The sequence below is a fragment of the Hemitrygon akajei genome, chromosome 6, assembly GCF_048418815.1.
Source record: "Hemitrygon akajei chromosome 6, sHemAka1.3, whole genome shotgun sequence".
Taxonomy (NCBI): domain Eukaryota; kingdom Metazoa; phylum Chordata; class Chondrichthyes; order Myliobatiformes; family Dasyatidae; genus Hemitrygon; species Hemitrygon akajei.
The window spans coordinates 162,513,059-162,525,416 of NC_133129.1; the positions used below are offsets into that span (position 1 = coordinate 162,513,059).

Sequence of the window (12,358 nt, forward strand, 5' to 3'; positions counted from 1 at the left end):
CTTTCCACATTCTGGCCCAACTACCAGCTCACAAAGCTCTGCAGTTTGTTGTGCCTGTGAAGTGAAGTTCACGTCATTGAATTTGAACAATAATCAGCTCAAACTAAAGAGAGTGCTGATGAAAAGTTTTGATGCAAATCATTCAATAACAAGCTGTACACCTCTAGGAATTAGAATCACAGAGTCATTGAACACTGCAGCAGAGAAACAGGCCTTTCAGTCCATCTAGTCTATATCAAACTACTAGTCCAATCTGCACCCCGGTCATAGCACTCCATATTCCACCTAGCCGTGTACTTATCAAAATTTCTCTTAAATGTTGAAATCGAACCAACATCCACCACTATCACTGGCAGCTCATTCCACACTCTCACCTCCCTCTGAGTGAAGAAGATTTCCCCCTCATGTTCGTCTTAAACATTTCACCTTTCACCCTTAACCCATGACCTCTAGTTCTAGTCTCACCCAGCCTCAGTGGAAAAAGCTTGTTTGCACTTACCCTATCCATACCCGTATAATTTTGTATACCTCTACCAAATCTTTTCTCATTCTCTTGTGCTCTTTTCTCACTGCTGCCATCAGGTAGACGGTGCAGGTGCCTCAGGACTCGCACCACCATGTTCAAGAACAGTTACTATGCTCAACCATCGTGCTCTTGAACCAGAGGGGATAGCTACACTCATTTAAGGACTTTATATCTGCATTTGCACAGTTTGTTTACAGTTCTGGATGTTTACAGTTACTATTCTATAGATTTGCTAAGTGTGCCCTCAGAAAAAGCATCTCAGGGTTGTATGTGGCGGCTAGTATGTACTCTAAACTTCCCACTTTGCTCCAGGGAATAAAGTCCTCATCAATTCATCTTTTATTTATAAAATCTTACCAAGACACAATGGACTGAGTATTATGTTGCTGGAAGTACAGTATTTTGAATAAAAAGTTGAACCATAGCAACACCTGCTATTTCAGGTGAATGTTAAGGTCCCATGGCAATATTTTGAAGCAGACTCATTTGGCCAATATTTATTCGTCACTGAAAATTTTATTGGGTCCGTTTTTTGCTGCCTTTTGCAGGTTATTCTGAGCAGAACCAGACATTTTGTGCAATTTAATAGCAGTGCGTCCCAAACTTGAGTGCTTATATTGTTAAATGCAGAAGTCTCAGACGTAATGACAAATTTGGGAAGTGGAAACTGTCAGTCCACTCTACCAGTAGTGAATCCCAGAGGCAGGAAATCGCCTCTTATCCTGCACCTTCTCAAAGCCAGTTTTGTTTCAGTGTGGACTATATCAGGTGTTTATGTGTGGTTCTGTTAAGATAAAGATTCAAATCTGCTGAAATCATTGACCCATAAGGCTCAGGAGGAAGGGTGTAGTTTCCTAAAGCATGTGGTCATTTTCTAATTTCTAACTTTGAACTTTATTTATATTTTTGTTGATATTACTGACAAATTCAGTAAAGACATTGTAGAAAATTGTAATAGTGTTTATTCCGATCTATATCTTTAATATTTTGGAGACGGGAATGTTTATTTTCAATTGGATCTGGTAAAGGAAATGACAACAATAATTATAAAAGTTTGGAACTGCTCAGACAAAGGCAACTTTTATCATTCATCATGTTCTATCATTTGCTTTTTACTGACTTTAACAGGATAATTAGTTGAACAGTGGGGAATTGTTACTGAAAAGTCTGTTGCTTCCATTGGTAGTTATAAAGAGGTTTTTGATCTGATTCTTGAAGTAATGGTAGAGCAGAATACTGAAAGCAATTGTAAAATATCTCCAAATTTTCAAACCAATACAGGTGGTCTTGCTATTGACTGGATCCACAACAAGTTATACTGGACAGATTCTGGGACATCACGTATTGAGGTCTCAAATCTTGATGGAACACAGCGAAAAGTACTTCTGTGGCAAAACTTAGAGAAACCTCGTGCTATAGCACTTCATCCTATAGAAGGGTAAGATAATGATTCAGTATGAATCAATTTCAATCTCTTGTCGAAATAATACATTTTTCACTTGTGATTGATTCCAATGAGTGATATATTACAAGTAAAATCGTAACCTCTGCACTTAATTATCCCTGCAATTATCAACAGAGTCTAATCTTAAACTCCAGACTGATTTTAATTCTTCAAATGACTCATGCTTTTTGTAACATACTACAGTCCCACAGGTCATTTTGACAGCATACACCCTGTCCCTAGTGCTGACTAAATGCTTTATTTCATACACAGTAAATTAAAATCACTATTTAATGTTGTACTGCTCCTGTCAGATCCGCAAATGTGGCTTATAAAAAGAAATCTCTGATCTTTAAATCTGTTTGCCTTGGATAGATTCTCAACTAGTCTGCCTCATTATCTCAGTTCCTCCGACTTCATTTCATTTATTTCTTTTGCCTTGGTTATTTCAACTGTCTCTATTACTGACCACATATTGTTGGGCTATTTTTAAATAGCCCTAAATAGACATTGTGACTTGTTTGTGCTGATGGTTTATATCCTGCCTGGGACACTTTGAGGTCATTATTTTGATGGGGCTTTTCTCATTAATTCCATTTCAGCCATTGATTAAATGGCCTCAAGTGAACCAACAGATCTGAACCAATCTCCAAGGATAGTCACACTGTCTCGTTCTAATTTGTGGATGTCGCAAATACATTCTCCACTGTCTGTAATTTGAAGTCATCTAACTAGATGTTGGAATTACACTGTAAAATGTTCTCCCATGAGCATATGCAGTCCTCTGCTACCTTAGCTCTAATATTTTAAGTATATTTATATCTCTCAACAGTGAAGAGAAGTTTCTCATCAATCTGTAAACATTAGTGAGTTTTACCGTCACAATGTTATTTCAGATTCTTGACAATAGTCAACATTTAAAATTGTTCATTATATCTTGCTTGGTGTCAGCTGCACAAACGCAGTTGCTTTCAGAATGGTTTAAATAATTGGCGAGGGGGTGTGATTTTAACTTTCACAAAATCACAACTGGCACTGTTAATTAATATTGCGTAGGAAGTGTGCTTATAGAGAGACTGCAGGGATTTTGTTTGGTTTTGCTTGCAAAACAGATTAACTTGGAATAGATACTTAAATGATCTCCCTCATTTTTCAATTCTTTTGGTTTGTACTCCTAGCTTCATTAACATCATTTTGATTTCTAGTACATATTTTTATACCTTCTCAAAATCAATTGCTGCCTGGTTTCTTTGGAATGATTAGATAAGTATTTACAGGAATAGAGCAGTACCTTGTATCAGTGGGATGGTATAGCAAAGAATATATTTTCGAAAGTATGTCATGCAAACTGAGTAATTGCAGCTACTCATTATATTTTATGATGATGTTATTGGCTAAACTCTGCAAAGCAAGTTCAATTAATCATTCCGACTGTGGTTCAGTTGGGAGCTGTTATTCTTTGTAAGGCACCTTTTAAAAAAAACAAATTGTGTAATGTTTTCTTAACTACTTCAATTCAGTTTCACACAACACCTAGCAAGTTGTGTGTTGTTACAACACACACAAAATGCTGGAGGAACTCAGCAGGTCAGAAGCATCTATGGAGAAGAGTACAGTCGATGTTTTGGGCCGAGATCCTTCAGCAGGACTGGAGAAAAAGAGATGAAGAGTTAGTTAGGAGGTGAGGGGGAGGGAAGGAAGCAACATGAGCTGATAAGTGAAACTGGGATAGAGGGTGAAGTAAAGAGCTGGGAAGTTAATTGGTGAAAGAGCTGCAGGGCTGGAGAAGGCGGGCAGAAGGCCATGAAAGAACGAGAAAGGGGGAGGGGCACCAGAGGAAGGCAATGGGCAGGAAAGGAGATAAGGTGAGAGAGGGAAAAGGGGATGGGGAATAGCAAAGGAGGGGGGTGGACCATTACCAGAAGTTTTAAAAATTGATGTTCATGCTGTCAGGTTGGAAGCTACCCAGACAGAATACAAGATGTTGCTCCTCCAACCTGAGTGAGGCCTCATCACGACAGTAAAGCAGGCCATGGATGAACGTGTCGGAATGGGAAGGGGAAGTAGAATTAAAATAGGTGGCCACTGGGAGATCACACTTTTTATGGCGGACAGAGTGTAGGTGCTCAGCGAAACAGTCTCCCAATCTATGTCAGGTCTCACCGATATACAAAAGGCCACACCGGGAGCACCAGATACGATAGATGACCCCAACAGACTTGCAGGTGAAGTGTCGCCTCACCTGGAAGGATTGTTTGGGCCCTGAATGGTAGTGAGGGAGGAGGTGTAGCACTTGTTCCATTTGCCAGGAGTGCGATGAACCCAATTTAACAAAAAGAAAGACCAGCACCTAATGCGCAGAGAAAGGAGGGAGAAAACACAAATTGTGCCGACGATAGAAGCATGCAACAGTATTCCAAAACAAATTGAGTCCTTAGATCCGAATCACTGGAGCAGCTGGATTAGACCTAAGGCCTTGTTCTCAGTTCATCGGACTAGCTGGAGAAATCAGCGCAAAGCTTGCAGACTTGTTACAAAGGATGATTTTATCAATCCAGTATTAAACAGACCTTTCAGGATGTCATGATAAAATAACCACTCATCTTTATCAGTACAAAGCCTAACGTGCTAAGCTAAAATAGTCCCATATTTCATGCAGAGGAATTAGATATCCTGACTCTGATTTCATGTTCAGGTTGTATTTTCATTGAAAGTATTAATATGTATGATCTAATACAGTTTAAATTCAGAAACTGATCATCTCCCAGTCTCTGGGTGTGCCAGCATTATGTAGTCCAGATGACAATGTTCATCTTCCTTTAAATAGCAGCATAATTACTTATCATTTAGTGTAAGGTTTCAATGATCCTGATATTTTCTTTTTCTCTGTTTTTAGAAAATCTTGTGTAAGAATTAATTTCCTTTAAACAAAAGTGATCTATTCTTCACTCGGTTGCATTGGTGCTTCTTTTGCGATTTTCAGAACCATCTACTGGACAGACTGGGGCAACACTCCTCGGATAGAATATGCTGCCATGGATGGATCCAACCGGAAAATCATTGCAGACACCCATCTGTTCTGGCCCAATGGACTCACCATTGACTATGCCGGTCAAAAAATGTACTGGGTAGATGCCAAGCATCATGTGATTGAACGTGCAGATCTTGATGGTCAGAACAGGAAAGCAGTGATAAGCCAAGGTGTGTACATTACCTGTTGCAATGGAACGGTGATTTATTATAGAGAATCAAGGCAAATGATGTGGCATTACTTACATTCTTATGTCTTGTGTCAATTTTCATTTCTACATAATTAAAACTAAATTCATTTGCTGAGTGTAGTTATTTCTAATAAATAAGGAAAAAATCTATTCTTAGAAGAAAATATCTATTTGCATTTTGCTAGAATAAAGATAGATTGGTACAGTTTTGTTGTTGTCACACTATACAGAAGATGGCACTGGCCGTTACATAATAGAAAGTGCACGCTGACTTAAAAGTCAGTTTGTTTTCCAATGCCTAGATTATTAATGGTTTGGTAAAGAAATTGGTTGAAAATTGCAAAGGTACAATGACTTGAATTTTTTTGAAGAGGTTTATCACTAGAAGAGGGAAAAAAAGGAAATAGAACAAATTAGGCAAGGAGCATTAATGCTGTGACTGGCACTTCCATTCCATGCATGAGGTAGCAGCAAAGGAAGAAGCACCTCTCAGGAGGAACGAGCAATCAGTTCATTGCCCATCATCTCCGGTCACCTGCACACTGCCCTGCCTCTCTACTTAGTGGTGTTTCCACTGTTGTTATTAATTTTGGAACAATCTTGTTTTTCAATTTATCCTTTTTGTAATGTGCTTTTGGAATCTCTTTGAAGGTGGTTATCCCCGCTAAAAAGCTTTCACTTACATTTGCGTAGTTTGAAAAAGTATAACAATTGATCCTACAATTTTTATTAAAGTCAATTGTTTAACAGTAGAGTGAAACTTTCTTTTAATGCATGGAGCTATTTATGGCCTGCTTGAGTGTTTCTGTAGCTATGTATACGAAGCTTCCCAAGGCATTAAGGTTTCCTTCCTCGCACTAGTTTTACATTATAATTTTAACTTGCCTCTTAGATAACAACACTGGCCTAGACTTTATCTTGCTCAGTAGCATACAACATGTTGGTGTGATATGTAACCTGTTTGGTGCTGTCAACCAGCAGTGAATTTCTGAGTAATTGTTTTTATCCTCTTTCTTTGTGTTTCTGATTTATTAAAAGGTTATTATTTTTCAGTTAATATGTTCTGATGTCATCGATTATGCAGTTTTCCATCCCTCAAAGGATTGTTTCTTGGTAGTGAATTTTAGTTTGCTCAGGAATGATTTTGAATGTATTTTCCTGCTTTTTTTTGCTCTCGTAGATAAATAGGCAGGTTGTTCTACACATATGACAGTAATGTATACTTTGTACATACACAAAAAACACAGTTTTGTATTTTTGTTTGATTTGTTTTGTAATTAAGCTGCATTTCATCTGTTTCTGCCAGGTATATTTATTGGATTATTCATTCACAACCATCAGAGAAGTATGGTTACTTATATAATTATCAATGTGACAGTTTAACAATGTGCGCTTTTAAGACTTTGTATAGTTTCTGCAGAATATAATCACAAGTGTTGGGCATCCAAAAACATCGGGAAGTCTAATAAGTTACAAAATTAATTGGTGAAGACTTGGCAGTCGGTTTGAAAATTATTCTTATTACTGCGTGGTTGCAGTGGGATCGTCATTGGAAATAAATGCAAGAGAATTGTTCTGTTCTCAGCAGAGAATTCTTCAAAGCAATTCAAGCTGGATCAGTTGGCTGTTGAGGTGTTTGCTTCAGCTCTTGTTACTGAGTTTAATCATTGATATTATAGGACAGAAGGAGCTCAGTTAACCAATAGTATCTAAATTATTGCTGGCTTTTCTTCTGGACTTAGCAACTCCAATCCCATTTTCCTGCGCTGGGTTCATTTTCTTCTATATTTCAGCTGTTATTTATGAGTGAGTTCAGTGTTAACCCTTGTTCATTGTAAAAACTCGAATTGTTTTTTTTCTAAGCTCCCTCACATTCTCATTATAATCTTGTCCAAGCCTTCCTACTGCCAGTTTAGTAGAGTCATACTGCATGGACACAGGCCCCTCAGCCCAACTTGTCCCTATCGACTGTGCCGCCCCATGAGCTAGTCCCATCTGCCCGCATTTGGCCCACAGTTCTCTAAACCACTCCTATCCATGTCCTCATTCATGCTGCTGTCATGCCTGACCCAACCACTATTTAGAACACTAATAATCAAAAGTTTTAATAAGTAGTGAGACTTCACCAAGTGTGGTCATAAGGCAGAACAGTATTTTTAAAGTCTAGTTGTTATTGGATTGCCCAGCACTGGCTATTCTTTAGAATAACTTGCACTAATTTATCACTGGTTGCGCTGAAAAGGAAGTTGTATGAGGAATGACATCTATTAGTGTCTTAAATGTGCAGGAATTGCATCAGGTGTGGCGATTTGTGGCCAGATGTGCCTAGAATAATATCTGGGGTGACATGATTTATGCCAGGCAGGAGAAAATCTGCAGATGCTGGAAATCCAAGCAACATGCACAAAATGCTGGAGGAATTCAGCAGGCCGGGCAGCATCTATGGAAAAGAGTACGGTCGGCATTTCAGGCAGGTCTGGTTTCCACAGACGTTATATTAGAATTGCTTTCAATCCCATTGCATCCAGGAATAATATTGATTTTCAGATGTGATGCTCTTTTAAAAAAAAAAGGCGCATATCTGAATATCTGGGCTGTAGTGATCATCATGATTACTCAGTCAGTATCTGTGATGTTTATGATGCAAGGCAGTCCCTCAACAATCAGAGTGAAATGCAATGTTCCGATCTCAAAAGCTTCTGAGAATGCAGCACTTCTTACAACGGGGAATGCTTGAGGTGAGTGACATATTCTAGGAAGATGGAAAGGAAGATATTTTGGTGGACAAGATGCTCCAAGGATGATGGAGGCTCACGTCATATAAAAACTGGTGGAGATCTATTGGCACAAATGCCGATTTACGTACATACCTTAAAGTTTCTGTGTAATCCGGCCTTCACTGTACTGTGTGCAACTATATTTTTGATGAGTTGAAATCTCCAGATTTTAAAATGTTCCCATATTCTGTTGCTTTCCAGTCCTGTTGCATCTCCAGGCTCTTAATGTGCAGTGTAGCTACAAGTGATGACACTTAATTAAATAATTTTAAAAATTTACTGATTATAAATGACTTTACATTAACTGTCAATTCACAATGCAGCTTAATGATGCTCTGTTGAGTGCCTCTGATACGCATCTCCTGCCCCTTCTATATTAGCACACATACCACTTAGTCATTAACAATTGACCAGTATCTGTAGGTTATTTTAATAAACAGGAGAAGGTCCAATAATAAAATGCTACAGCAAGCTGATTATAAAATCTATTGATCCATTTTTAATTTTTTTTTGCTACTTTAAATAGTCTATTGTATTGCATTTAGTAGTTTTGAAGAGACTTGATTCATTGACTCAAAAGTCAGTTTTTTTTTTGCAAGTCCAACATTTAAGATCATAAGATTAGGAGGAGAATTAACCCATTTGGCCCATTGACTCTGCTCTGCCATTTCATGATGGCTGGTTTATTATCCTTCTCTGCCCTATTCTCTTCCCTTCTCTCCATAACCTTTGACACCCTCACTAATCAACCTTAGCTTTAAATATACCCAATGACTTGGCCTCCAAAGCCATCTACGGCAATGAATTCCACAGATTTACCAGTCTCTGGCTAAAAAATTGCTCCTCATTACTGTTTTAAATTCTGAGGCTGTGCCCTCTGGTCCTAGACTCCCCCACTGTAGGAAATATCCTCTCCATGTCCACTCTATCCAGGCTTTATATGATAAATTTCATTTAATGAACAATCACCATAATGGCCAAAGTGAAGGAGCCCAGAACTGAGGCCATTTTCAATCTAAAGCATACATGGTTTGCTCATTTCAGATTAGAATTTTGTGTTCTATGAATATGGATTAGAAATGTCAGACTGTCACTTCTTTTCACCTGCCTATTACTTTCCCCTGGGAACCCTCCTCCTCCCCTTTCTCCTCTCCTCTCCTATCAGATTCTTTCTTCTCCAACTCTTGACTTTCCCCACCCACTTGGCTTCACCATGCATCTTCCAGCTAGCCTCCTTCCCCTCCCCCCACCTTTTTATTCCAGCATCTTCCCCCTTCCTTCTCAATCCGGAAGAAGGGTCTCAGCCCAAAACGTCGACTGGACTCTTTTCCATAGATGCTGCCTGGCCTACTGAGTTCCTCCTGCATTCTGTGTGGGTTCTTTTGGAAGGTAGTCTTCAGAGCAAATGTCTGTGCATTTGTTTCACAGGCCGGTGATATTTTTAAACAGAATTGTTCCTGAAATGCTTGTATTGTTTCTAAACTATTTCAGTTCAAGTGCAGTCCAGTTGTCATGAAAAATGTTTTTCACAGTTTTCTTTTGTGGATGGCAATTTATTAAGTAAATGATACATATCTAGATTACTCCTAGCAGGCCATGAAAGAAGCCCATCAGGAGGAAATGGGCTGGAATTTCATGTAATTGAAACTTGAATCTGAAATCTGTGCAGTCTAAAAATTCATCTTGAAGTTTGACTGAAAGAATAACAACCGTATTGATCCAGACACCCAAAATCTGTTTCTCTTAATTTGAGCCTGTTCCTAATATGTGAGGAATGTCAAAATGGAATATAATTGAAATTGATCCCATTCATTACCAGTAATTTAACTGCAGACATGAGTATCAGTTTACAATATTTCATTCTTAAAATTGATGTAGCTTCTGATGGTCTTTGTGTTAATGGGTTAACAGTACTTTGCTGTGTTTGTGTGCTACTCTTTGTAATGCTGACTTGGATGTATTCCAGAGTGTGTTTGATGTGGAAACATGCAAAATCTTCAATGAAGCAAAGGGCCATGACTGCTCATTTATCTTCTTTTCCTTTGTTTGAGAATATACACACCTGCACCAGTTGTTATCTGTGTTAAAAGAAATGTAATGAATGCCTGGGTTCAGAACCAGCATGGAAAACTGGGGACAATAGCCATCTAAAGACAACTTCCTATCAAAGAATATATTTTTACAATAAATAGTGGCAGCTATGTTTTCTCATTGCATCCTTATGAAAGCAGAGTTTTCATTCAAACCAACATACTGTCAAGTAAGCTGTGAAGTAGGCAGAAGTAAGATGGATTACTTGGGCAAAAGCTATGATTTACTCTGAATTTGTAGCTAGTGTTTCACTGCTGTTCTAGTTGACGTTTGTGCTAATGTGTGTAATATTAGTTGTATGAGGGCTGCCGTTTCAGTTATGTGCACAGACATATGTTTTGCCTGTAAATCCTTTTCAAAGTACAAATATATTAGCATATGGATTAGATATACAGATGTACAAAGATGTCGCATAATGAAGTTACAAGAGATAGGGCTCAGATATGTGATTTTCCCATATGATGAGTTTTTGTCTGTTGAAAAGGCAGAAAAGATACCAGGTCAACTGGGAGCACTCTTATCATTGTACTAGCTGGTGCAGAAAGCATTTGCAGACATTGAGGAATAAGTTGTTTTACACTGTAGACTTGTTTCTCTATTCATAGTGTAGATCTACTTTTAAAGTGCAGTACCTGCTTTGAAATCTTTATTTCTGTGCTGTTTAATCATGCAGTTGTGCTTTGTTGCATTCCTGATCTGACTAGTCTAAAGCCTTTTCACTCTGCTATTGTCTGCTCCCTTCCTTGTATATGACAGACTTGTTGGCATTTACCAGCTTGATATTTTAATGTCGCTAAGGGTGTACAAGATGATGAGACATACCAACGGAGTGCAGTGCAGAGCAAGTGCCTTTTACTGGGGCAAAAGTGGCTAATATGAAGGGACATAATTTTCAGGTAATGGGAGGGAAGTATAGGGGCAATGTCAGAGATAGGCTTTTTGCACAGAGGTTGGTGAATGTAACACACTGCCAGGTGTGGTGGTAAACACAGGCATTAGGGATTTTTGAGACTCTTGGATCATCACATGGATGAAAGTAAAATGGAGGGTTATGTAGGAAGGAAAAGTTAGGTTGATGTTGGAGTAGGTTAAACTGTCAGCACAACATCGTAGGCCTTAGGGCTTGTACTGTGTTGTACTGTTTTATATCCTTAAGGTGAAAAATGTTGTTTGGAGCCATTCTAAAGAACTATCTTAAAAGTAATTTCAAATATCTAAACATACTAAACGAGCTCATTTAACTCTCCAGTTGGTTCATAATTCCTTGGGAAGCCGTTGATCTGAGAGTTAACTTCATATGCCCGCATTCCTCCCATAAATACCCTTGGTTATCAACAATCTATCGATCTCAGATTTAACAGTGGCAATTGACACAGCATTTGTTAGTTTAAATTTTCCTTTTTCCCAAGTATCTCATTTGCTACTTAGCAAGAGTAGTGATGTTGCATAGTGGTTATTGGGGATAGGTAAGGTGCTGCAATTTGTCAGCTTGACATAACCCATGTGCTGTTATTCACTGCTGCTATTGTTTACTGCCAATAAAGCAAAGTCCATTGTGAGGTCCTGTGGTATGTTTTCAGAAAGGCTTTCCCTTCATAATGAAATGTTTTTTTTTCTCCTGTTACTAGATATTAGATACCAGACAGGGACTAGGACACAGCACATGGTGGGAAGCTGCACAAACTAATAAGGAGATGGAGAAGATAAATTAAATGTGGAATCAGTAGGTTGAAATAATAACTTCCACTTCCGATACAACAGAACAACTAATGCCTGTTTCATATGGTCAACCATTGTGGCATTTGGTCTACCGTAGATTCCGGATTTTAAGCCGCTACTTTTTTCCCACATTTTGAACAGCTTTGAACTTTGCGGCCTTTAATACGGAGCGGCTAATACATGATTTTTTTCATGCCGCCTCGTAAACATTTTGCCTCATAACAGTAGACCAATAAAATTGATGAGTAGTTCACAGAGGTCCAATGAAATTGTACGATAAATCAAGCGCACTTTCACAATTAAATTATTGTAAATCAGTCATTTGTACTCACCCTCATCAACATGGAAAACACTCGAAGCATTGTGCTGCCTTATGGCAGTTATTTAGTTTATAATATTTTCGCTTAGTAATTCATTTTCTAGTTAAAGTTAGAAGAGTTTTAACTATATTTGTTTTCTGTACTACATCGCGGGATGCTATGACGTCACACCCGGTTTCGCGGTGTCTTGTGGGAAAAATGCCGTTTGCAATAAACGGGACGGCGGAGCGAAAACGCTGCTTTTAAGTTAAAGGCGATCA

The 12,358-nt window shown here is 38.5% G+C and overlaps 1 protein-coding gene across 3 annotated transcripts in view; it reads left to right on the plus strand.

The window, feature by feature from the left end:
* Positions 1-12,358, plus strand: part of lrp4 (low density lipoprotein receptor-related protein 4) — a 417,332-nt gene that overhangs the window by 323,280 nt on the left and 81,694 nt on the right. For all 3 annotated transcript variants that reach the window (XM_073049685.1, XM_073049686.1, XM_073049684.1), the window contains exons 13-14: positions 1,808-1,964; positions 4,954-5,171. In XM_073049685.1, the coding sequence (XP_072905786.1) occupies positions 1,808-1,964; positions 4,954-5,171 (375 nt within the window). The remainder of the gene's footprint in view (positions 1-1,807; positions 1,965-4,953; positions 5,172-12,358) is intronic.